Here is a 27,682-nt window from a genome sequence, read left to right as displayed (position 1 = left end):
CTACAGCCAACTCATTCATTCAACAAGCAACGAAAGTCAGCTATTTGCGTGGGGACAGTGTCAGGTGCCAGGATATGTGGCTGGCCCTAGATGGAAAACACTCTAAGGATAACCATGGCTGCTCTTGATTCTTATTTCTGGGGTAGGAGTGGGTCAGGCAAGGCAAAGCCGGGCTGTCATGGTGTCTTCTCTTTCAGGGAGATGTCATGGGGACAGGCATGGGGATCAGTCTTGCCCCTGGCTGCAGGCACAGGAAGTCCCATGCATAAAACCTTTGGCTGAGGCTTACTTAAGGTTCCTTTCCGTTTTTCTTTCCTCCCTTGTACATAGTTGAAACTCTCCACACTAGGTCATTCAGGCCTGGAGTCACCAGAAAAAAAGAAGTCCCTGTTTGGGGGATGGCAGATGATCAAGAGTTCAGACAGCTGCGATGAAGGATTAGTTGTGGGTTTTTCTCAGTGCCTTGCTACAAACTGTGTTGCAGTTCCATGTTCCGACACTATTAAATAATGTTTTCTCTGGCACCGATCCACCTTTTCCCTACAGTTTAAGTATTGATTTTTTTTTTAACTGAAGTGGCTTCAGTTTACAGCTCACATTTAAAACTTAGAAACGTTATTTCCATAAATGTTGGCAGAAACCGGTCACTGTTTATTCCACCAGCAGTCATAATAAACCCCTTCCCACTGACAATCTGACAAATCATTTTTTGTTTGCCACTGAGGTGGGTTCAATAAAATTTTTGTGCTCTTAAAATTTCCCTAATAAGAACTGAAAGCACACATTTCCTTCCTAGGCAGGCCTTGTGGTCACTGCTCGCAGTGGCTCTCTTTCTGAATTCCAGAGGTGAGCACAACAGGTTAGTTGTAGTAATTAGAAAGTCTCAAAAATCAGGAAGATATTAGTATGTTGCATATGTTGGTATGTGCTCATTTCGGTCAGTTAGTGACTTTTAATTACATGTGTGTACACAAACCTCCCCTCAGCCCTTCACTTCTCCGCAAGTCAAATGTGAACAGTAGCAGTGGCCACAAGGAGTATCTTTAGACCCTTCCCAGCGGGTGCCTCCTGCTTGGATGCCCTGAGTGGCAATGGGGCTGGACAGATGCCCCACCACGATGGGCGGCCTCCCCACCAGCCTGCAGAACCAAAAAGCAACCACTGGGCTCCATGCTGATGGGTCAGAGGACAAGCGAGGCATCTTACAGCGGGCCTGGAAGCTCCCACAGAGCTTACAAATGTGTTTGCTTTTTTCAAGACAGGCCAGACTGAGGCTGAACCAATGGGGTCTCAATCCAGGAATCTTCTAGGCTCTTCCAAGAAACACAGGGAGGTGTTGGGTTGAGGTCATTGAGTGCAGCCTGCACATCAGGGTTTCACGGTAGGTTTGGAAGAACCAGCCCACTTTTTTTTTCTTTTTTTTAAGGTTTGGTTTCCTTTGAAATAGAAATTTTGGTAACTCAGCGCCACAGCCTTCAATCAAAGCAAAGTACTGACAATATTGACTGTACCATCACCAGGGTCCTCAGGGGACATCACTAGGGTAGGGGTGGACATGCTTTTCCATCCCCAGTGAAAGGAGGCCAACTTCAGAGAGTAAACGAGGACCCCCTACCATGCCAACTCAACCCATATGTGGAACATCATCATGTACAGAAAGCTCACCCCAAGCTCACAAGGACCCAATGGGACCGCTGCAGGGTACAGAGGTGGAGTAAGTCACAACACCCAACCCAGCCTGGGTCCCTGTGGACGTCGGCTTTCATTTTCTCACACAGCTGGGAAGGACACTGCAGCCCAGGGCTATAAGGGGCGTTCACAGCTGCTGGGCACACTACACTATTTACAGACTCAGGAATCCCGGAGCAGGGCGTCCACTCGCTGGGTCCTCTACTACTTTCTAGCCCTGTCTCATCACCCTCTTCCCCACTGAGTTCAAAAGGAAGTTTCTCTGGTGGAGTAGAGGGTGGGGTGAGGAAATAAAGGAGAACCCGGCATCCCGTGGGCAAAGGCCATCTCCCCCAGCAGGAAGCCACATAAGATCTGACGCATCGCCGGGACTGGGGGGCTGCTGTGGACATGGTGCATCCACCAGTAATAACACTGACTCTTCGGGTCTAACACACCCACTGGGAGTACAGCCTCTGCGGACACAGGCAACTTCAGCCCAAGACAGAAGTGGTAGGGGACTGTCCTGGGTTGGGCACCCTCAAAAGAGAACCTGATGCAGGGATTCTTGTGCAGGTGAGTGAGGACATAGTGTCAGAAGGGATGAGGGAAGCAGGATGGAACTGAAGGAGAAACAGAAGGATGTGCCCAAGTTCCCCGAGGTTGGTCGAGTGTTCTGAGGGATAAGGAAAGCCCAGAAAAGCACCATGTGTGAGTGTTCCACCCCAATGAACCACCAGTACACAAAAACCCAAACACTCCATCCTTTTATTCCTTCCCAGGCTATTGCAGGAAAAGTCTTGTTTCCCAAATGCTGTGCCTTTCTCCTCTTGCCTTCAACCCTGGAGAGGCCCAACTACGCAAGTGGCTTCTTTGGGGAAGGGAATGAGGCTGAATAAAGAAAGCTCAGCTTCCAGAACACCACACTCTCTTGGTTTTCTCTGACCTTAAGGTAACCCCTTCTCAATCTCTTTGGCTGATTTCCAATTTCCCAGAGAGCCCAAGGGCTCCATCCATGGCTCTTTTCTGTTGCTTCCCAGTAATACTCAAGAGACAATCTCACTGGCCCCTCCGGCCACATGGCTTTAAATGCCATTGACATGCTGATGGTTCAGTAGGGGACGCTGTGGTGCCCTGCCAGATCCCTTCACAGAGCCAGTTCCCAGGACCCCACAACCACCAACACACTACCATGCATGGTAGCTGCCAGATACCTACAGCCTCTTTTCCAGAGACTTGCCCTCAACTGAAGCCACTTGCCTTCAAATGTACCAGCACTCCCAGGGACCTTCTCACAGCCAATAAATGACTGATAAGAGGCTTTCACGGGTTCCTTCTGAGAGCACCCCACACAATAAACCAAGTGCATTCAGATCCCTGTCTCGAGCTCTGCTGCAGACCTGACCTGAGAAAACTCTCCACTTTGATTTGCAGCCAGAACCTCCCATTCCAACCACAGACAGCCTGCTTTGCACCAAATTCCTTACTTACCCAGCCCATCCTTCCGTTTCAGTAACCGGTAACTCCATCTTTCCTGCTATTCAGGCCGAAAACCTTAATGTCATCATTAACTCTTCTTTCTCTTACACTGCACATTCAACCTCTCAGCAAATCCTATTGGCTCTGCTTTCAAAATAAATCTAGATATTTGGCCACTGCTGTTGCTGTGGCCCAGGCCCAAGACTGGAATCTTGCAGCAGCTTCCTAACAGGTCTTCCCTCTTCCTTCTGCCCTTGTCCACTAAAGTTTTTCACACTATGGCAGCTAGAATGACCCTTGCAAAATATAAATCAATTAAGGCACTCCTCTGTTCAAACCCTCCAGTGGCTCCCATCTCACTCAGCAGAAGCCACGTCAAGGCCCTCCACCACCTGACCTCCTCCCCAGCCGTCTCTCCTTCCATTCTCCCCCTGCCCATGACTCTGCTTGGTCTCCCTGCTCTTCCCTGACCATGCAGAGCAGGGGCACTGCACATCCTGTTCCTCCGCCTGGAACCTGGACCTTGCCCAGGGTCCACTTCCCTAATGTCTCTGCTCTAACGTCCCTTTCCCAGTGAGGCCCCATTTAAAACTGCAGCCTCATCTCCAGGATTTCTTACTCCCTCCCCTGCTTTATTTTTCTCCATAGCAATTATCACTGTAGGATACCTTGTATATATTTATTCCTATGTATTGAGATTCCTATCTCTTTCTCCCTGTAGAATGTAAGCTCCACGAGCGCAGGGAACTTTCCCCCGTTATTCGGTGAAGTATCTGTAGTTCCCTGGGCAATGCCTAGCACACAGTAGGTACTCAATAAATATTTACTCAAAGAATAAATGAAACTAGACAGCTCTGACTTTCTTCTTTTTCCATCTCGGAGACTCATAACTAAGCATTGTCCTCAAATGGGATTGGCCAACCGTTGTGATTTTGGAGATGCAAAGTGGGGCAAAAGCCACATTTCTGTACTCTACACTCTCTACTCGTTTTTCAGTGGGTGCTAGAATTGGTACAAGTCAGACCAAGTGAAGACCACTGTGAGGCTGGAGAAATTTAGCCTTTGTCTTCCACCATCTTTCCTGGATGGGGAGAAAGGAGACTAAAAGCTGGAAGAGCAAACAAGCCAAAGGAGGTTTTCACAATTACCATCTTTTAGGAATGTTTTTCTTATTTAAAAAATAATACTGATTTTCTGGGGAAAAAAAAAAAAAAAAGCCAGAGAAGACTGTCCTTCAAAGCAAAATGGTGAGAAAGGCGGGTATGAACACGGGGAAGACAAGTGTGAACATGAGACAGACAGGTGAAGGTGTGAAAACAGATGTGAGGATAAGAAGACAGGTGTAAAGGTGAGAAAGAGGCCGGCACGGTGGCTCACATCTGTAATCCCAGCACTGTGGGAGGCCAAGGCAGGTGGATCACCTGAAGTCAACAGTTCAAGACCAGCCTGGCCAACATGGCGAAACCCCGTCTCTACTAAAAATACAAAATTAGCCGGGCGTGGTGGCACATGCCTGTAATCCCAGGTACTCGGGAGGCTGAGGCAGGAGAATCGCTTGAACCCAGGAGGCAGAGGTTGCCGTGAGCCGAGAATGTGCCAAAGGACTCCAGCCTGGGCGACAGAGCGAGACTCCATCTCAAAAAGAAGGTAAGGAAGATAGGTGTGAACACGAGGTGGCAGGTGTGAAGATGGGAAAGGCAGGCTCACCCCTGGTGACATGTAGTGAGAGAGATGGGGGCTTCCCTTTCACTTCGGAGAGGAAAGGGAAGGCTCTGAGGTATCAACAGCCTGGGCTGTTGGGAAAAGGACAAAGAATCTGTGTTTCCTGAACGTCAAGAAGTCTCTTTGGTTGCTGTGGGCTAGCTGGTCTCCTCCAGTTCTAAGAGGTCATCCACGTATTCCACAACTTCTCCCTGTGAGAGACAACAGGACAACTTTGTTAAATGGGCTCACTGGACTTTTAAAAGTGCTGATGAGCAGAAACAGTATCCCGAGAGGCCATTGCCACTGTCTGCTTTGGCTGAAACAGGTTTTCTCTGTTTCTCAGGGCCCAGAGGACCTGATTTCTCCCTGTGGAGGGGACCTCGGCTTTCACTCCATTTGAACTTGCTATCAAGTGCTCTGCGAGGTCCGCCAACATGCTGTGTGAGGCAGACATCCCAGCCTGTGAACGGCTCTACCAAGTGCCCCTCCTGTGTGCATCTCTGCCTACTCCCCTTCCTCCCCTCTCATGTGCAGGTCTCCCACAGGAACACTTTCTATCTGTCGCCTTTCTGCCTTGACCACCAGAACACAAACTTCTCAAGGACCAGGGCCTGGGTTGATTTTTCTTCCCCAGAGCCCAGCACACAGAAGGTGCTCAATAAATATGTTGAAGAATGAATGACTGAGCGCATGCATACATATTGCTGGTATGACTGAAGCAATCATCCCTCTTACAGGAGAGACACACAGGGACAGTGGGATCCACTTGCCCAGTGTCGGTACCAGGAGCTCACCTGCTCCCTCCTGCAATCAGCCTTACACTTCAACTTGAAGCAGCCCAGCACCGTTCCCAATTTCTTTCTCCACACTGACTTCTCTCCTATAACCCTCCTGGACCACCAGCTGATGACACCCATTCTCTTTTCTGCAGAGAATGAGTGAATGACCAAGGCTGAGGCACCTTCCATAAGAGTCAGCACAGACCGGCCCCACCACCCCTGCTAAAGCTCGACCCCTTCACTGAGCTCACCATCCCAGGCCAAGAGCCTGTTGGCTCCTTTTGATGTTTCAACACAGAGAAATTTATAAAAATCTTGCAGCATTTGGGAATAACTGGAAAACCTATCAAGTACATAAGACACAAATGGGAGTCTTAGTATTATCATCAAACACTTCTACTATGTCATGCCTGAGGTTAGAAACTCAAATTGTAACAGTAGAACATTATGGCTTGGAAAAAGCGTTTTTCAGTTGCTTTCTAGACCCCAAAAGGAAAACACAGCATAGTAGACGGATTATGTGTATAGCCATAACTTCTGCTTAGGGAGTTACTATATCCTGCTGTGTATCTGTTGTGACTTGTGGGATGATGGTATTATTTGCTTTTAGCTCACTAGTAATGAGTGCCCGAGGCAGCATAGATGAAAGAACTGCATCCCCTGCATGGCTGTTGTGGTGAATACTGGTGGGGCCTGGCTCAGATCTTCTTCCCAGCGCACCCATCCCCAACTCCTGCGAGGGCTGTTTGCTAACGGCTAGCAGCTGCCCCATCTCTGGGCAATTGCCTTTGGCCAAACAACAACAACAAAAAAAAAACAACAGCAGTCTTGCCAGGGAGGTTACACACCAGCCCTTCCTGGCAACAAAGAATGAATGACAGACTGATAAGGGGGACTACAAAAGGCAGGAACAACTCTGCGGTGCCATTCATGCTCCAGAGTCCCCCGTGGGAGCAGGCGAAGCTTGACCCCAGCTGAGACCACATCTTTGTCGAGCTCCTTACTCTGACCCTCATTCTGGTCCTATCTGAGAGTACTCCCTCAATAAATCCTTCCAACAAATGATATTCTGTTTCTTTGGACTTTGCTGAAGCAAACAACCATCAGAACTTGAAACCTGAAGCATCTATTTCAGCCTATTTTAAAAAGTTTCTGAAACTGTAATAAACCTCTGCAAAATTTTGAACCAGTCTGTAGACTTTCAGGAGTGCTTATACACATTTCAATGCCAGAAAGATAATAAGGAAGAATGCCACACATAGCAGCAGCTAAAGTAGTAGTATGTCCTTTGGAAAATGAAAGGATTAAACTAAGAATTTTATGATTTTGGTTATATTTTCATTTCAAAGTATTACTTGCCATAATTTGGTATATAGTAAGAAAATGGTTCATTCTTTAGAGATGGATTAGTTCTCTCACAATTCTAAAGCCTCAATTAATAAGCAAACTACTCCAGAACCTTCAACAAAGTCCTTTTATCTTGAAAGTGCCAAATCCAAGAATCCTAGGAATTTTAAAGCCTGCAATAAGCTTGGTGTGTTCATTAGATGATTACTAACCCTCTGTGTGACTATGAGCAAGGCACTCTAGCTTTCTGAGTTTGTTTCCTTATCTGTGACATGAGAGAGCTTTACTGAATCCTGTAAAAAATCTCTTCGTGTTCTAATATCTACGATTTGCTTTCTATATATGTTGTTCTTATACATCAGAAGTCTTCAAAGTGTTCACAGCCTTAGACCAGGAATTTCACCACTGGGAATTTCTTCTAAGGAAATGATTAGAGAAGAAGTAAACAATTTAGTCCCTGCTATGCTATTTGTAAAAGCAAAAAAGTTAGAAGCAAACTAAATGCCTACAAAAAGGCTATATTCTAAAAATTCTGTATCATGTAATATTAGTCACTAAAAAGTCATGTTTATAATGAATATTAACTAACAAGGGAAACAAAAATCATGTGACCATCTCAATAGATGCAGAAAAAGCATTTGACAAAATTCAACACAACTTCATGATAAAAAAAATTCAATGAATTAGAAATAGAACTTCCTCAACCTGATAGAAGCACCTACAAAAAATCCACAACTAATATCATATTTTCACATTTAATGCTGAAAGACTGTATGCTTTGTCCTTTTAAGATTGGGACTAAGACAAGGATGTTCACTCTCTCCACTTTTTTTTTTTTTTCCAGAGAGACAAAGTCTCGCTCTGTCACCCAGTCTACAGTGCAGTGGTATGCTTATGGCTCACTGTACGCTCCCACTCCTGAGCTCCAGCAATCCTCCCACTTTAGCCTTATGAGTAGCTAGGATTACAGATATGCACCATCATACTTAGCTAATTGTTTTTTTTTAGACAGTGTCTCACTGTGCCGCCCAGGCTAGAGTGCAGTGGTGTGATCTCAGCTCACTGCAACCTCCACCCCCTGGGTACAAGCGATTCTCGTGCCTCAGCCTCCTGAGTAGCTGAGACAATAGCCATGTGCCACCAGGCCCAGCTAATTTTTTTGTACTTTTAGTAAAGACAAGGTTTCGACCAATTGGCCAGGCTGGTCTTAAACTCCCGACCTCAGGTGATCCGCCCACCTCAGTCTCCCAAAGTGCTGGGATTACAGGCGTGAGCCACCACACCTGGCCTAATTTTTTTTATTTTTTGTAGAGATGGGATCTTGCTATGTTGTCCAGGCTGGTCTCAAACTCCTGGGTTCAAGTGATCCTCCTGCCTCAGCCTCCCAAAGTGCTGGGATTTAGAGGCATGAGCCCCTGTGCCAGGCCTACTCTCTCTGCTTCTATTCAACATGGTACTAGAAGTTTTTTTTTTTTTTTTTTTCTTTTTTTGAGACGGAGTCTCGCTCTGCCACCCAGGCTGGAGTGCAGTGGCCGGATCTCAGCTCACTGCAAGCTCTGCCTCCCGGGTTTACGCCGTTCTCCTGCCTCAGCCTCCCGAGTAGCTGGGACTACAGGTGCCCGCCCCCTCGCCCGGCTAGTTTTTTGTATTTTTAGTAGAGACGGGGTTTCACCGTGTTAGCCAGGATGGTCTTGATCTCCTGACCTCGTGATCCGCCCGCCTCGGCCTCCCAAAGTGCTGGGATTACAGGCGTGAGCCACCCCGCCCGGCCTGGTACTAGAAGTTTTAACTAGAACAATGAGGCAAGAAAAATAATACACACATACATACAAACTAATAAATAAGTTCAGCAAGTTTGCAGAATCAATACACAAAATCTATTGTATTTCTATTCTTTTAGAATATGCCCAAAAATGAAAATAAAAAAAAATTTCATTTACAATAGCGTCAAAAAGAATAAAATGCTTGAATACTGGGGGTTGGAAAGAATTTATTTTAATTTTTTAAAAAATAGAACGTTTACGAATAACAAAATAAGAAAACACTGTAAAAGAAATTTTAAAAAACCCAAATAAGTGGAAAGACTTCTCATGTTTATGGATCAGAAGACAATATTAAGATGCCAATACTACCCAAAGAGATTTACAGGTTCAGTGGAATTCCTATAAAAAAATCCCAGCTGCCTTTTGCAAAAACTGAAAAAGCTAAACCTATAATTCATATGGGAATATAAAGGACCCAAAATAGCCAAAATCTTCTTGGAAAAGAAGAACAATGTTGGAGGACCCACACTTCAAATTTCAAAATGTAGTACAACGCTACAGTGATCTAATCTTTGTTGAAAGTCCACGTAATTTAAAAAAAAAAAAAAGCTATAGTAATGAAGACAGTGTAGTACTAACCTTAAGGATAGAAATTGAGATGAGTGTATAGACTGAGAGTCTGGAAAATAATTCTCACATTTATAGTCAATTGATTTCTTTCAAGGGTACCAAGACAATTCAATGGTGAAAAAGTCTTTTCAACAAATAGTGCTGTAACAACTGGCTATTCACATTCAAGAGAATGAAACTAGAACTCTTCCTAATATCATACATAAAATTAACTCAAATGGGTTGTAAATTTAAATGCAGGAGATAAAACTATAAAAATCATAGCAGTAAAAATCAGGAGTAAATCTTTGTGACCCTGGATTAGGCAGTGGTTTCTTAGATATAACACACAAAACAAAAGCAACAAAAGAAAGAACAGATACATTGAATTTCACCAAATTTGAAAATTTGTGCTTCAAGACACCATTTAGAAAGTGAAAAGACAACCTACAGATTGTGAGAAAATATCTATAATTCATATATCTGATAAGAAACTTATAACTAGAATACCTAAAGAACTTCTACAACACAATAATAAAAAGATAAATAACAATTTTAAAGTGGACAAAAGATTTGAATAGACGTTTCTTCAAAGATATACAAATGGCCAATCATGAAAGGATGCTCAACATAATTAGTCACTAAGAAGGTGCAAATCAAGCTGGGTGCAGTGGCTCACACCTGTAATCCCAGCATTTTGGGAGGCTGAGGCGGGTGGATCGCCTGAGGTCAGGAGTTCGAGACCAGCCTGGCCAATATAGTGAAACCCCATTTCTACTAACAATACAAAAAATTAGCTAGACATGGTGGTGCGCACCTGTAATCCCAGCTACAGTGGCTTGAGGCAGGAGAATCATTCTCTTGAATGTGAATAGCCAGTTGTTACAGCACTATTTGTTGAAAAGACTTTTTCACCATTGAATTGTCTTGGTACCCTTGAAAGAAATCAATTGGGAGGCAGAGGTTGCAGTGAGCCGAGATCGCACCATTGCCCTCCAGCCTGGGCAATAAGAGTGAAACTCTGTCTCAAAAAAACAAGCAAAAAAAAAAAAAAGAAAGTGCAAGTCGGAACCACAATGAAATACTACTTACATCCACTGGCATGGCTATTAATAAAAAAGACAATATTAAGTTTTGTTGAAGACATTGCAAAGTTGGAACTCTCACACACTGCTGATGGGAATATAAATGGTGCAGTCACTTTGAAAAACAGTCTGGCAGATTCTCAACAGGTTGAACCGTTACCGTACGGCCCAGCAATTCCATTCCTAGGTATGTACCTGATTTGGTTTGGATATTTGTCCCCTCCAAATCTCAAGCTGAAATGTAATCTCCAGTGTTGAAAGCGGGGCCTGGCGGAAGGTATTCGGGTCAGGGGGCAGATGCCTCAAAAATGTCTTGGTGCTCTCCTCATGATAGTAAGTGAGTTCTCACTCTGAGTTCACAAGAGATCTAGTTGTTTAAAAGAGTGTGGCACTGCTCTTGCCATGTGACATATGCCAGCTCCCCCTTTGCCATGACCATAAGCTTCCTGAGACCTCACCAGAGGCCGAGCAGATGCCGTTGCCACACTTCCTGTGCCACCATGCCCAGCTAATTTTTAAATTTTCCGTAGAGACAGAGTCTCACTATGTTACTCAGGCTAGTCCTGGGCTCAAGCAATCTTCCTGCCTTGGTCTCCCAAAATGCTGGGATTACAGGCATGAGCCACTGCACCCAGCCAGATATTTCTTTACAGTGATGCAAAAATGACCCAACACAATACCTATGTATACTACACTCCTAGGTATAAAAAAAAAAACAACTGGAAAGCTTATGTTCAAACAAAAATTTGTACACAAATGGTCATAGCATCATTATTCAAATTAGCCAAAAAGTGGAACCAACCCAAACATCCATGAACTGAAGAAAGGATAAACAGAATGTGATATATCCATACAGAAGAATATTACTTGGTAGTACAAAGGAAATTTTACAGGTAACATGTTCAACATGGCTGAACTTTGAAAACATATGCTCAGTGAAAGAAGCCAGTCACAAAAGACCACATACCCTATGATTCCATTTATATGGAATGTCCACAACAGGCGAATCAACAGAAACAGAAAGTAGATTAGAATATTCCAGGGGCTGGAGGTGGAGGCAGGAGTGGGAACGTTGGCCCGGAGGAGAAATGGGAAGTGACTTAGCGATGGAGTTTCTTTTGGGGGCGATAAAAATGTTCTAAAGTTAAATAACAGTGATGGATGCAAAATTTTGTGGATATAGTTAAGTACCACTGAATTATATACTTTAAAAAGGAGCACTTTATTGTATTGAATAATATCTAAATAAAGCTGTTTTAGAAAAATATAATAAGAGAAACTGCTCATATTATAATATCAAGTGAAAAAATCATGAGACATAATTATAGCTGAGTTTATAATAAATATATAGAAAAACATAAATTTAAAACTATAAAATTTTTTTCTTTAATAATAAAAAACAATGGAAAGATATATACCAAAATATCCATAGTAGCCTGCCTCTAGATAACTGGGAACTCAACTCCTCCTACCTTTTCTAAATATATTTTTCTATACTTTCCTTTTATTTTTTTTTTTTGAAGCAGGGTCTTACTCCAGTTGCCGAGTCTGGAGTGCAATGGCGCAATATCAGCCTCAACCTCCCCAGACTCCTTCAGCCTCCCAAGTAGCTGGGATGACAGGTGCACTCCACCACACCCAGCTAATTTTTTTGTATTTTTTGTAGAGACAAGGTTTCGGCATGTTGCCCAGGCTCATCTTGAACTCCTGGACTCAAGCAATCACCTGCTTTGGCCTCCCAAATGCTGGGATCACAGGCGTGAGCCAGTACACCCAGCCTCTGCTATACTTTCCAAACCACAGTGGCCAATCTTGTTGGTATCTGGCTGGTGTTCCTCCTTTTAGGGAATGGGGGAATGGCCCTGGTGGCATCTTGGGATCCTGTCTCAGGCTCTGCTTCAAGGATACCCAACCCAAGACCCAGGCATGTGCATCACTTTCCAGTTTAGAAAGCATTTCCACATGCAACACAGTATTTTATTCTCCAGCCCTGGGAGGGCAGTATTATTATTCCCATTTCATAGATAAAGAACTGAGGCTCAGTTGTTTAATACCAGTGATGAGTTCATCCCATACCTATTTGTAGACAGAAAACAAATTCCATGAAGATGTCTTATTCAGAGGTGCTTCACCTAAAACTAGGCTATAGGAAGAGCAGACCTGGAGGCTCAGGAAACTTGCTGTCCTCATGCTCCTCATCTATAAAGCGAAGGATCAGACCAGAGCAAGCTCACAGCTCTCTCAGAGCTCCAATAGCTGACACGTCCCCAGCTTTCTCAGTAAGCATTTTCCTGTTTGTTCCAAACACATCTCTCTAAATACTACCGCTAATGATGGCTTTTCTGTGACCAGGCTGCCCCACCACAAAATGACCACTCCATAACCAGATGAATCGGGGTCAGAAAAGGGGTCAGCTGAGTAAGGTGAAATCAGGAATTTCAAGCAATTCTAGAGAATGATAAAATGCTTAAAGATGCAATTTAGAAAAAAATAATAATAGCAATAGTCTAGTAGAAAAATTGGGGTGGGAGTATCCATGTATCTTCAGAGTGCTGAGCAATTAAAAATTCACCGTTTTTATATAAAGTGCAAAGATGAAGAGTGACCACTGTGAATTCCTGGAGCGTCGCCCCGTACCCGTTTCACTCTCAGGAAATGTGGCACTCCTGCCTAGGTGTCCTAGAAAGCCGCTCTTTCCCATGCCAGCGTTCTGGCTGTCACTGAAACACCCACAGTAACTGTCCTTCTCAAGGTCCCCTCTGTTTCTTACTTCAGGGACGACTCGGCCTTCCAGTGATTTTTAGCAAAGATGTGAGCAATATTTTCTCTTAGCCACCAGACATGTGCTAAGCATGAAAACTTACCTCATCATCATCCATTATATTTTCCTTAGCAAAGTCATACAGCTCCTTCTGGAGTGTGGTCACGTTAAAGAACTGAACTGCTTCCTGTTCAGACACAACAGAGAACAGTTTATAGGACCAACGTCTTCATCTTAGAACTGGGAGGAGGGAGGAACAGGATATGGGGTTTTTCTAAGGTGATGAAAATGTTTAAAATTAGATAGTGGCAATGGCTGTACAACTCTGCATATACTAACAACCACTGAACCACTTTAAAGTGGTGAATTCTATCCTATATAAATTATATCCCAATTTTTTAAAAAAAGAGTGGCCAGCCCTCCGTGGAAGATGAATTTATGAAAATCAAGATGGCATATAGAAATCCCCATGAAAACACAAGTAAAGAGCAAAGATCAATTAGGAAAAATCTTTTGAAAGTAATATATGATGAATGGGGTTTGCTAATAACACATGCTAAGTGGTGAGTTTGCCTATCAAGGGAATTAAATGATGGTCCATCCACAAAAGAGACTACCAGGGAGCTGTTAAAGGATAATAATTAAGAAGTTACATGGATGTGACATGGAGCAATATACAAAGAAAGTTGAAAAAAGTTGTAAGACTATATAAATATGATCTTGTTTTTATAAAAATACACAAATATTTACTATATATATGAGTAAATATATACCTTTAAAGCAGGGGATAAAGAGATGGCACAGGCTGGGCGCAGTGGCTAGCACTTTGAAAGGCTGAGGTGTGTAGATCACCTGAGGTCAGGAGTTCGAGACCAGCCTGGCCAACAAGGTGAAACCTCGTCTCTACTAAAACTACAAAAATTCGCCTGTAAGTTGGTGTACGCCTGTAATCCCAGCTACTCGGGAGCCTAAGAAAGGAGAATAGCTTGAACTCAGGAGGCGGAGGATGCAGTGAGCCAATATCACGCCACTGCACTCCAGCCTGGGCGACAGAGCAAGAATCTGTCTCAAAAAAAAAAAGAGAGAGAGAGAGAGGGAGTGAGAAGGTGTAGGATTATGAGAGAATTTTGCTTGCCAAGTAAAATATTTCTGCAATGATCGAAATTTGTAGTTTTTATAGATTCAGAAATCAGAATGAAGCAGTAAAATGTTAAAACACACTCATGTGCAAAACTACAGAAAAAAATGACTTTTCCTTTATTTCCTTTTTTTTTTTTTTTTTTTTCAGAGAGAGTCTCGCTCTATCTCCAAGCTGGATGGCAGGGGCACAATCTTGGCTCATTGCAACCTCTGCCTCCCGGGTTCAAGTGATTCTTCTGCCTCACCCTCCCAAGTAGCTGGGACTATAGCCGCGTGCCACCATGCCCGGCTAATTTTTGTAGTTTTAGTAGAGACGGGGTTTCACTGTGTTGGCCAGGCTGGTCTCGAACTCCTGACATCATGATCTGCCCGCCTCGGCCTCCCAAAGCGCCAGGATTACAGGCGTGACCCACCGCGCCCAGCCCCTTTATTTCCAAAATAACCCTTTCTCTTAAGGTACAAGGTAGTCTCCAGAAGGCAAGAATGAAGAGAAAAGGGAAGGTGTGGTGCACCAGACTTACAGGTCTGGGCTGGAAGTGCTCGTCCGAGAGGCCCCAAGTGTCCCTGTGGTACTGGTAATACACCAGGTTCTGCTGCATGACCTTGTCATTCTGATCAAAGAGCAGGTAGCTGACTGCACAGGGGGCTGCGTTCTTCAGGTCGTTCACTGGGGTTGGGAAGAAAAGACAAATGAAGAAATCAGCAAACCAGGCCCTATAATTCCTCTCACTGGTTCTGCTTCTAAACAAAAAGGTCATATGAACAAGCCCCTTCTCCACAGTCGTTCCTTCAGAGAGCCTGGGGCCGACTGGCAGCCCTGGGTGGGCAGGCCACAGATGGGGTCTCCACATTAGCCTGGAAGCCAGGCTTGAAACTTAGTTCTAGTTAGGCACATACCTATGGAGAAATGCCTATGTTCCACCTCCAGCTCTGGTGACCCGAGCTGGTCTCAGGTGCCTGGAAGTAGCTGGAAAAAGCTGGATTGTCCTGGGGCTGAGGGAGATAGGGAGGATGTGCTCAGTAAACAGGTTTCTCATTTGGGGCCTAGAGTATCTGGATCCCATCTGGATAGGACCACAGTCTCCAGATCTAGGTTAGTTCCCCTACAGCTAAACCAGACCTGGAAAACCCAAAGGATGGTGGAGTCCCTGGGCTGGAGGGGATTTGGAAAGTCGCCTGGTTTTGCCACCTCCTGAGGATGGAACTCCCACCTCCAATCTCTCTGTTTGGTGTTGCCCACCTATGACAGTACCTTCAGCAGAGGGATTTTGCAGGGCTTGGGATTTGTCTTGGGAGTACAGGATAAGGAGGAAGAGGTGATGAGAAACAAAGCCCCTCGTATTTATTCCGGCACATTCCACTCTAATTTACACAACAGTACCGCTGCTAAAGCTGTGGTTGGCCACAGTAGCCAAAGCTTGGGTATGAATAAATTGTGCCACCCAGTGACTGTTTCCTGTAATGACTACTTTAAAGCCAGCCCTTAGGGGCATTTACTCTTCAAATATAAATACCACCACCTGCCCTCAAGCAATGTAGTATGGTAGGCGGTCTAGGAAAAATTCAAAACAGGGCAGATTTTCAGGAATCTCATTTCAGGAAGTACATTTCATTCATACTGTTGGTCCCTGAAAGCAGATTTCCTGGGAAGCAGCAAGCACAGCTAGAGGCCTCAGTCTACCAGTGTTGATAAGTGTTTGCCAGTTTCCGTTATGCAGGGCGATTTTCAGGGCATGTGAGGATTTCAGAGGGCCAGGAAGCTGCCAGAGCCTGGATGTGTGCAGAATACTTCTAAATTCCTAGTGTTCTAGCTTTATCCATTTAGAACCAAGCCATGCTCAGTGAACTAGAAGACCTTATGGCTTTTTATATTTATATAATACATATTCTTTTTCTTTTTCTGATCTTCAGGGTGCAAGGCTTACCCTGTGTTCTGAAGAGGATGGGAGGTGAGATAAAGAGGAAACCCAACAAAAAACACAATGATCACAGTGGGAAAGGGGGGCTAAAGCCAAGATCACCTCTCACTTTTCCCAGGGCACCCTGAGACCAGCCACTCCCAAAGGGAGTGAAGGGGCAACCCAGGGGATCTATTCTAGCCAGAAACCTGCCACCACTAGACCCTGGCACTTCATTAGGGCAGAAGAATTCCTGCTGCCACTGTCCCTAATCATTCTTCTATGCTTGCAACTGAACTGCCAAGGGACACACTGCTTGAACAAGTGGCACTTGGCAAAGTCAGGTACAGGGAGAGGAGGAAAAAGCCAAAACACACAGCCTCTGAAGTCCAACCCTGTACTTCCTTCTCGCCCATGTTTGCCTCCCATTGTCCACTAGAACGTCCTGATTGAGAAACTTCCATTTCAGATCAAGGGAGGGCAACAGGTGCAGTGGCTCACACCTGTAATCCCAGCACTTTGGGAGGCTGAAGTGGGTGGATTACTTGAGGTCAGATGTTCAAGACCAGCCTGGCCAACACAGTGAAACCACATCTCTACTAAAAATACAAAAAATTAGCTGGGCGTGGTGGTGCACACCTGTAATCCCAGCTACTCGGGAGGCTGAGGAAGGGTAATCACTCGAACCTTGGAGGTGAAGGTTGCAGCAAGTCAAGATGACACCACTGCACTCCAGCCTGGGCAACAGAGCAAGTCTCAAAAAAAAAAAGAAACTCTAACAGTCTGAAAAGTAAAGCCAGTGACGAGGAGGAAGGGAAATAATGGTAACAAAAACAAACACACAGTTTGCTATGTGCCAGTGTGGGAATACTCCAGACATTTCACATCTATTAATTCATTTCCTCCTCAAGACAATCCCATGAGGTTAGTACTACAATCTGTATTCACAATGAGGAAACGAAACCACAGAGAAGCCAGTAAGTGATAAGGCTGAAATCGAACCCAGGCAATGTGGTTACAGACTCTGCCCTGAATCACTAAGCCATGCTGCCTTTTTGCGCAAAGCATGGCGCCAGAGTTGTCAGTGTGACCTTAGCTATGGACAACAACCATAGCTAAGAGTTATCACCTCTAGTTTACAGTCTTAGAAGGACTCACCCAAGATGACACAGAAGATTACTTACACTTATAATAGGCAAACTGCAAGTAATGATACATGGTAGCCGTAAATTTCTCAACTGGATAGCCTCCTATAACTGGGGTGAGGTTCTCTTCACACTGTATTTTGCATTCCAGAACTTCTACATAATGATCTGAAACAAAACATACAAATTTTCAGAGCAGTACATCCATTACTTTCTTAATATGCTACTTCTGCTTCCTGCCCAAATGAAAAAGGTAAAAGAAGAATATTTGCAACACCCACAAGGAGCTGAAAATCTTTAATATACAAAGTTGTTTCAAATCAATACGATGAACATCCACTATATAAATGGCCAAATAGTATTAACAGAAATGATTAAAATGTCTAAAAAACATTGGAGAGATGCTACACCTCTTTTGTAATTAAGAAATACAATTACCCCCAAAATAATTTAAACGACTAAATTGCAAAATTTTTAAAAATTCATAATGTAGTATTAAGAAAAGAACAGTGAAACTTACACTCTCATATTCTGTTGATGGAAGCAAAACAGGAACAAACATTTTGGAGAACAATTTGGTAAAATTTATCAAAGGTTAAAATACACATATTTTCCAACCCAGCTGTCTACTTCTAGGAAATTTTCTTTAGACATAGGCATACATAAACACTGTTTAAAATAACAAACAAACAAACTTGAAAGTACCTAAATGCCAATCAATAGGGATGAGGATTAATCAACTACAGTATATAAAAATAATAGAATCTATATAGCCTTTGAAAGAGAGTAAGGTGAACCTAAATATAGCCCAAGACTACATTTCCCATGCAGCTAGGTTGGGGCCATATGACTAGTCATGGCCAGTGACATGTTGAGAGTAACAAGGAATGCTACTTCCAGGCTTAACTCCTAAAACCTCCCACATGATCCTTGGCTACCTCCCTTTTCTCCCTTTATGCAGCTAGAAGCAAAAGACTCCAGGAGGGTTGCACACATTTTTTAAGTAAGACTGTGGAGGAACAGGTACTTTCAAACATTGCAGGTAGGAAGTACGAAATGATGCCTTAAAACACTAAAATTAATTTACAGAAACATTTACTCTTTGAACTATTAATTCCACTTTGATTGACTTTGAAAACACACCTCCATACTTACTACCACCACCAACAAAAAATTAACATCAACAACATGGGTACAAACAAACATCATACATATCTTGATGTGATATCCTAAGGAGGACATTTATATACCGGTCCAGCCAAAAATACATAACCTGAATGTAACTGTGAAGACACATCATAGAAACCCAAATTGAGGAATGTTTACAAAGTAATTAGCTTATATTCTTACAAAATATCATTGGCATAAAAAGACAAAGAAAGGCCAAAGGATTGTTTCAGATTAAAGAATTCGAAAGGAAGATGACAAATAAATAGGAAACATGATTCTGAACTGGAAACTATACCAGGAAAAAAAATGGTGCTAGAAAGAACATTATTGTGACAATTAACAAAATGGCAACATGAACTACAGATTAATACAAGCATTGTATCTAGTATATTAAGTTTCCTGAAATTAATTACTATGGATATTTAGATAGTGTTATTGTTCTTAGGAAATAAACTGAAGCATTATGGGGTAAAGAGTAATAATGCATGTGCAACATACTTCCAAATAGATCTGAAATAAAAATAATTATACACAGCCGGGCGTGGTGGCACAAGCCTATAATCCCAGCACTTTGGGAGGGCAAGGCGGGCAGATCACTTGAGGTCAGGAGTTCAAACCCAGCCTGGCCAACACAGCAAAATCCCATCTCTACTAAAAATACAAAAAATTAGCCAGGCGTGGTGGCACCTGCCAGTAGTCCCAGGTACTCAGGAGGCTGAAGCAAGAGAATTGCTTCAACCCGGCAGGCGGAGGTTGCAGAGAGCCAAGACTGCGCCACTGCACCACAGCCTGGGTGACAGAGTGAGACTCTGTCTCGAAAATAAAATAGGCCAGACGTGGTGGCTCACGCCTGTGATCCTAGCACTTTGGGAGGCTGAGATGGGTGGATCACCTGAGGTCAGGAGTTCGAGACCAGCCTGGCCAACGTGGCAAAACCCCGTCTCTACTAAAAACATAAAAATTAGCGGGACGTGTTGGTGCACGCCTGTAATCCCAGCTACTCAGGAGGCTAAGGCAGGAGAATCGCTTGAACCTGGTGGGGGGTGGAGGCTGCGGTGAACCGAGATCATGCCACTGCATTCCAGTCTTAGCAACAAGAGGGAATCCATGTCAAAAAATAACAGTAAATAAATAAATAAAATAATAACAATAATAATTATACCCACAGCACATATGGAGAGAGCAATAAAGTAAATGTGGCACAATCAATGTTACAAATTGGTGAATCTAGGTAAGGTGTACATGACAGTTCTTTGTACGATTCTTCTGTCTTCTCTACAAGTTTGAAATTATTTAAAAACAAAAACTAAAGGCCGGACGCGGTAACTGACGCCTGTAATCCCAGCACTTTGGGAGGCTGAGGTGGGCGGATCACGAGGTCAGGAGATCAAGACCATCCTGGCTAACACGGTGAAACCCCGTCTCTACTAAAAATACAAAAAATTAGCCGGGCCTGGTGGTGGGCGCCTGTGCTCCCAGCTACTCGGGAGGCTGAGGCAGGAAAAAGGCATGAACCCGGGAGGCAGAGCTTGCAGTGAGCCAAGATCGTGCCACTGCACTCCACCCTGGGCGAGAGCGAGACTCCGTCTCAAAAAACAAAACAAACAAACAAAACAATAATAAAAACTAAAGAAACTCTAAATATCTATATAGCTATACTGTGAGAGGAAAATACATCTCAGGACCCCAAAATCACTAAGCCAAAGGGAAAAGTCATGCTGGGACCCACATAGGACAAACCTGCTTCCCATCCTATTCCTAAATAAGATAGCTACAAAAATTAAAAAAAAAAAAAAAAAAGCCACAAACCTCTCTTGTAATTTGCCCACAAGGAAGTTTTGTGGACAAAGGACGGGCAGAACTCAAAGTCATCCATCTGCTCATGTGGAACAAATGTATATATGATTGTTTCCTTTGCTGTGCTGTTTCACTAAGCCAGACTAAAGCATAAATGGCTATTCCTGTAAACTGCATATTCAGTGAAAGGCTAATCAGAAATTCAAAAGAATGCAACCATTTGTCTCTGACCTCCCTGTGACCTGGAAACCCCCTCCCACTTCAGGCTGTCCTGCCTTTCTTGACTGAACCAATATACATCTTACATATATTGACTGATGTCTCATGTTTCCCTAAAATGTATAAAACCAAACTGTGCCCTGAGTACCTTGGGCATATGTTGTCAGGACCTCCTGAGGCTATGTCACAAGTACATCCTCAACTTGGCAAAATAAACTTTCTAAATTGATTGAGACTTGTCTCAGATACTCTTTGATTTACAATACATATGTATCTTAGCTATATCAAAGAGAGATGGAGAGGGACCGCAGACATTATGTGCCTCCTGATGAAACATCAGCATCGGCTATGAAGCAGTTGACTCCCATCAAAAAAACCCCCAAAACAAAATCAAACCGAGCCTGTTCAAGCCTCTACATCCAATTACCAGTTTACAAGAAATACAGAAGACAGAGGAACATGGGGATACAGTCAGCAAAACCCAGACCATGGGAATCTCTCCAGGACAAAAATGCAGGTTCCTCAACAGCAAGGAGGAAAAGATACGGCAGAAGAACCTATGGATTAAACGAGAGGTAAAAGATAACTAGCTTGCTACAACATGGATGAAACTTGAGGACAGTATGCCAAGTGAAATGAGCCAGTCACAAAAAGGCAAATACTGTATGACTCCACTTACGTAATGTATGTAGAACAGTCAAATTCATGAAGACAGAAAGTAGAAAGGTCGTTGCCAGTGGCTGGGGGCAAGGGGAAATGGGGAGTTACTGCATATAGAGTTTCAATTTGGGGAAACATAAAAAGTTCTAGAGATGGATGGTGCTGATGGTTGCACAATCACGTGAATGTAGTCAGTGCCACTGGAGTGTACATTGAATGATGGCTAAAATAATAAAGTTCACATTATGTATATTTTACCAGTATAAAAATTTTTTTTTTTTTTTTTTAGTATAAAAATTTTCAAAAGATAACCCATTGTAATGGATGGACCTTAACTGGATCCTGATTCAAACAAATAGTAAATTAAAGGCACACACATGTATTTATAACATTTCTGAAACGACTGGGATACTGTTTAGGTATTTAATGATGAGATCAAATAATGATTGTTAAAATTCTTACAGGGGTAATGGCTTGGTGTTATGTTTAAAAAACAAAGAGTCCTTACCTTCTAAAGGTATATACTGAAATATTACAAATGAAATAATATGGCATCTGGAATTAGCTTCAAAATAACATGAGGAGGCCAGGTGCAGTGGCTCAAGCCTGTAATCCCAGCACTTTGGGAGGCCGAGGTGGGCGGATCACAAGGTCAGGAGATCGAGACCATCCTGGGAAACACGGTGAAATCCCGTCTGTACTAAAAACACAAAAAATTAGCCGGGCGTGGTGGCAGGCGCCTGTAGTCCCAGCTACTCAGGAGGCTGAGGCAGGAGAATGGCGTGAACCTGGGAGGCGGAGCTTGCAGTGAGCCGAGATAGCGCCACTGTACTCGAGCCTGGGCGACAGAGCAAGACTGCCTCAAAAAAAAAAAAGAGAGGAAAAATAGGTGGGAATTAGATGAAGCCAAGTGGCCATGAGTTGACAATCATGAAGTTGGGTCATGGGTACGTGGTGGTTTATTTACTCTTCTCTCTGATTTTTGTATATGTTTGAAATTTGCCATAATAAAAAGTTTTCTTAAGACAAAAAAAAAAAAACAAAAATAAAAAACCCTACTTTGTAGAAAGAGATTAATGAATAAAAAGTGACTGAAAAAAAAAACAAAACCAAAAACCCTGGATTCAATAACTTTAAAAGAGCTTCTCTACTGCAGGATTTCTAAGGGCCTTTAACCATTAAAGGGCACAATGATTCTTCAAGAAGGAGACGCAGTGCTCAGCCCATTCCCAGACTTTTTTAACAAGTGCATAGATACGATACCTTTATCCAAGGTACAGTCCGGATTTTACTTATCTAGTCGTTTCAGGGAGGCACAGTTCTAGGATCAGTGTTCTCAAACCACTTTGGGAAAAGGTTCCCCTTTGCCATTTCCCAGTTTCTGGAGTGATGCTGCCCAGTAAAGGCACTTGGGAAATGTCTAGGCACTATAGAGAAATCTGGGTTACCTATGTGTAGAGTTTTATGTTTTCTTCCTTTCTTCATTTTTCCTTTCTGTGTTTTCCAAACTTCCTATAATGAGCACATATTGTTTTATAACCAGAGAAGAAAATTTCAAAAAGCTACCTAAGTGATGGCCACTTAAAAGGTTCATTCTACCTTTGTATGTGTTGGAAAATTGCCATCATCAGAGTTATCTCAGTAATGTGAGTCACTGAGGTGCTCCTGGGCCCATTTTTATTTTGCAAAATGCCTGTAGGAAATCTGTAAGTAGGGCAGACACAGAATTCTACCTTGGCAGGCCTGTGCTTGAACCTTCTCTCAGTGATTTCACTAGAAGCCCTTGCCAAGTCAAAGGTTTATCTATGCAGGTGGTGACTACCCTCAGTTACCCATTAATAAATATACTCAAAAGTTCCTCAGAGGCCACTCCAGGCATCTAGAAGGCATGCAGGCAAAGAGCAGACATCTAAGGAAGACTATTCCATGGGAGTTACAAGCCTATTGACCTACCACCAACCTGCTATGGAAAGGTAGAAATCCTTGAAGTCCTTGATCTCCCTGGAACCCTCACAGGCCGCGAGACACTCGTAAAAGGCTTTGAAGAAGTCGGGAAGGGCCAGCTCCATGTCTGTGGTGGATGTTCTCCAGTTCTCACCATTGTACGCTCGCACTGCTCGGATGAACAGGCTCTGAAAAGCACAGAGAAGCTAGTGAAGCTCGCTCCTGGGTGTGAAGGGAGACAGTCATGAACTCTCAAAGGGAACCAAGACCACCACCAAGTTTGCTCTCATTAGCTCTGAAGCCACACTGACCCTTAAAGAAGTCAATCAGTGAGTTACTTTGTATCTAGATTTTTCTGCTCTGCTTATGATGGATACACTTCTTATTTAGTTGAATTCAAAAAGTAGCAGGCCCTTGATAATAATCTGAATCAAGGAAAATGGGAAAACTATGACAGAGATCAGATCAGTGGCTGCCAGGAGTCAGGGGTTACAGCAAAAACTTGACTACAAGAGGACAAGAGGAAATTGTTCAGGGGTGATGAAAATATTCTATGTCATGATTATGGTGGCAGTTACAGGACTGGATGTATTTGTCAAAACTTACTGCATTATACACTTAAAATTGATAAATATATTGTAAATAAATTGTACCTCAGTAAAACTGGTTTTTAAAATGGAACGAAAAGAAAAATATAAGTTTGAGAGCAGGTATATTAGTCTGTTCTCACACTGCTATACAGAAATACCTCCAGCCTGGCCAATATAGCAAAACCCCATTCTACTAAAAATACAGAAATTACCAGGTGTGGTCACACACCTGTAGTCCCAGCTACTGCGGAGGCTGAGGCACAAGAATCACTTGAACCCAGGAGGAAGAGGTGGCAGTAAGCTAAGATCGTGCCACTGTACTCCAGCCTGGGTGACAGGGCAAGACTCTGTCAAGAAAAAAAAAAAAAAACACTCGAGACTGGGTAATTTATAAATAAAAGAGGTTTAATTGGTTCATGGTTCTGCAGGTTATACAGGAAGCATAGCAGCTTCTGCTTCTGGGGAGGCCTCAGGAAACTTACAATCATGGCAGAAGGCAAACGGGGCGCCAGCACTTCACATGGCCAGAGAAGAAGGAAGAAAGGAAGGGAGAGGTATCATACACTTTTAAACAACCAGGTCTCATGATAACTCACCACTCACCATCATGAGAACAGCCCAGAGGGGATGGTGCTAAACCATTCATAAAGGATCCACTCCTATGATCCCACCTCCCACCAGGCCCCATCTCTTTTTTTTTTTTTTTTTTTTTTTTTTTGTTTGAGACGGAGTCTCGCTCTGCCGCCCAGGCTGGAGTGCTGTGGCCGGATCTCAGCTCACTGCAAGCTCCGTCTCCCGGGTTTACGCCATTCTCCTGCCTCAGCCTCCCGAGCAGCTGGGACTACAGGCGCCCGCCACCTCGCCCGGCTAATTTTTTTGTATTTTTTTTTTTTTAGTAGAGACGGGGTTTCACCGTGTTAGCCAGGATGGTCTTGATCTCCTGACCTCGTGATCCGCCCGTCTCGGCCTCCCAAAGTGCTGGGATTACAGGCTTGAGCCACCGCGCCCGGCCACCAGGCCCCATCTCTAACCCTGGGGATTACAATTCAACATGACATTTAGGTGGAGACACAGATACAAACCACATCAGCAGGTGTCTGTCACCCCACTTCCTCCAACAATTAATTAGTAGTTAAACAGAAATGCCACCATACATCAGCACTAGTTACTAGGAAGGGCAACCGTGTGCCAGATAGTGGAAACTTCAAGGACTTTCTGCTAATTGTTGATTAGACTCAATTAGAAGAGAAATAAAGGGAGGCTGAGGCAGTAGAATCATTTGAACACGAGAGGTGGAGGTTGCAGTAAGCCGAGATCGTGCCATTGCACTCCAGCCCGGGCAACAGGGCGAGACTTCGTTTAAAAAAAAAAAAGAGAGAGAGAGAAATAACTAGGACCAAGGAAGCAACTTAGTCTCCAAGAAATAAGTAGAGATCCTGGATACACACAAAACCTGCTAACTTGCAGAGGCCAGGAAAGGCCCTGAATAAGCATGAGACCCTCCATTTGGAGTTCCTTCTCAGCTCTTCCTGAATGGGGATACCTGAGGCCCCATATGGGACCCAGAATTTTCACCAAGCTTAAGGCCTCAGGTAAAGAGGGTGGATTTTTTTCTTCTTCTTCTTTTTTTTTTTTTTTTTTTTGAGGGAGAGTCTCATTCTGTTGCCCAGGCTGGAGTACAGTGGTGCGACCTCAGCTCACTGCAACCTCCGCCTCCTGGGTTCAAGCAATTCTCTTTGCCTCAGCCTCCCGAGTAGCTGGGATTACAGGCGCCTGCCACCATGCCTGGCTAATTTTTTTGTATTTTTAGCAGAGACAGGGTTTCACCATCTTGCCCAGGCTGGTCTTGAATTCCTGACCTCATGATCCACCCACTTCAGCCTCCCAAAGTGCTGGGATCACAGGTGTGAGCCACCATGCCCAGCCAAATCCCCATTTTCAACAATGCCCTGCCCTTGCTTGCTACCCAGGCCCCCAGTGCCTGAGTTCCAGAAGACCTTGCCAATAGTGAGTGCTCAAAAGGACAAGATCCTTCTTTCTTATTGTTGTTCTTATGACTAATTCTCATCAAAACTCTTCTTCGTAGATGCGCAGATTTAAGCATCCTCTACTCTTGTCACATCAGCCTTCCTAACTCGTCTTTATTTTCCACTTTAATATATTTGGGGCATGCTTGTGTGCATGTGTATATAAAAACATATGCCTTCTCATTTCATCAAAACTGGAGATTTATGTTTCTATTTCTTGTGTTCCTGGTCATTTTTAGATGATTTTCAAGACGTCTTTACTCTCTTAAAACTAAATGATTAAATGACCATATTTCTAAAATATAGCATTTAAAGGGAACACGGCTTTTAAAATCATCACGGAATACAAAATGTCATTGTTAAATGGATCACTTTGTGCTAAAAGTCAATCATGTCTATTGTCACCAAAAATCACTAGAGGTCCTTAGCTATCAGTAGCTGCTTATGGAGAGACATTTCTTTAACAGTCCAGGTTGCCACTAACTGCCACGTAAAAATCCAAATATACCTCATATGACTTGGTTTCCAGGTCTTTAATGTAGTCCTCGGCACCAGGCAGGCTCTTATAATATGCCATGTTCCTCTTCATCATTTCGTCATCAGGATGCTTCAGTAGAAAGGTGTGAGCAGCTGCGATGGCTTTGGGGAGATTATTTGCCTAAAAGGACAAAGAACATAAAAGCTACTCCATGGATGCTGAGTGGTAATTTTTATAAAACAAGAATATCTGCTCAGGCCTTCAGAAACTTTGTGTTGCTATAACTTTTCCAGCTAAAGGTTCCGTGACTTCTGGGGCCCCTCAAAACCAAGTCTAGGCACTGCGAGATGAGTGCTGATTTCCTAAAAGTGACCGTCTAGATGGCCTTGGTCTGCCTTTCCCAATCTACTCTGCGCTGGCTACGCCTGTCCATGCCGAAGGAGGCTGGCCTGTGTGGACTCTAACAAAAGACTCCCTTGCCCTCTGGCTTCCAAAGAGTGAGTTCACCCATGAGGATCCCCAACAGGACACGGAGGAAGGGAAGAGAGTAAGGTCGCATTATATCATTTCCTGGTTCCCTCCCTGCACAGTCATCTTGGGCTGCTAAGTCCCCTAATTGAAGGTCACAGCTCTTCTCAAGGTGACCCTCTCCATAGAGTCTCCCTCCTTCCTGGTTTCAATCATTGCTCTCTCCCCTGCCCCTTTTGGCCTAGGGGTGGTCATATCCCACTGCTACCAGCCCTGGGGCACAACACTATCCCTGTGGATTCTCCATGTACTGCACACGCCTTTGTAAATAACCACCTTCTTAAACTTTCCTCCAATTACCCAACATGACTGCACCAAATCTTTCCCACTGGAAACTTGACAAATACATTGTTTCCCAAATCCCCTACAGACCTTCTGCTAACCTCCTCACTTACTCATCTATTCACGCAGCAAATAAATGTCATATTACAAGAGCACCACATCTAGGATGTGGGTCTATAACAATAAGAAAAACAGGAAAAAAAAATTCCCCAGCTGCATGGACCATATATTCTGTTAAGTTCTCCCTGTCTCCTAGTGGCCTCAATTAAGAGCCTCTCTGTTGTGTTAGTTCTGGGTTCTGTCTTCCCACGTTTTACGCCATCCTGCAATCTCAGCTGGTATGTCTATCTCCCCCATCAGACTATGATCCTCGGGGGACCCAGCTGTGTGTCATTCATTGTCTGGATTCCCAGTGCCTCACACTGTCCTCAGGACAAGGCAGGACATGATGAGTGTCTGTGATTTGAACATAATGACATTACGACCATAAAATATAATAAAATTAATTTATATTTTCCTCTCTTTTCCCCTCAGTCTTCTCTCCATTGAACGGGGGCCAATGATTCTGAGTTTCACCGCCTCAGGGAAGGTAGGTGTCTGGTCAGAACC

General features: G+C 43.7%; 1 protein-coding gene across 1 annotated transcript in view; it reads right to left on the bottom strand.

The window, feature by feature from the left end:
• Positions 1–524: 524 nt before the first annotated feature.
• Positions 525–27,682, bottom strand: part of CRTAP (cartilage associated protein) — a 32,916-nt gene continuing 5,758 nt past the window's right edge. Inside the window, exons 2-7 of the mRNA XM_033212916.1 lie at positions 26,294–26,443; positions 23,185–23,356; positions 17,418–17,546; positions 14,857–15,002; positions 13,299–13,382; positions 525–5,060 (exon numbers count right to left, since the gene is read on the bottom strand). Coding sequence (XP_033068807.1) covers positions 5,007–5,060; positions 13,299–13,382; positions 14,857–15,002; positions 17,418–17,546; positions 23,185–23,356; positions 26,294–26,443 — 735 coding nt within the window. The 3' untranslated portion in view covers positions 525–5,006. The remainder of the gene's footprint in view (positions 5,061–13,298; positions 13,383–14,856; positions 15,003–17,417; positions 17,547–23,184; positions 23,357–26,293; positions 26,444–27,682) is intronic.

The sequence above is a fragment of the Trachypithecus francoisi genome, unplaced genomic scaffold, assembly GCF_009764315.1.
Source record: "Trachypithecus francoisi isolate TF-2019V2 unplaced genomic scaffold, Tfra_2.0 Lachesis_group0, whole genome shotgun sequence".
NCBI lineage: Eukaryota > Metazoa > Chordata > Mammalia > Primates > Cercopithecidae > Trachypithecus > Trachypithecus francoisi.
The sequence above is the reverse complement of the archived record's forward strand: the minus strand, read 5'-3'. Positions and strand labels throughout refer to the sequence as shown.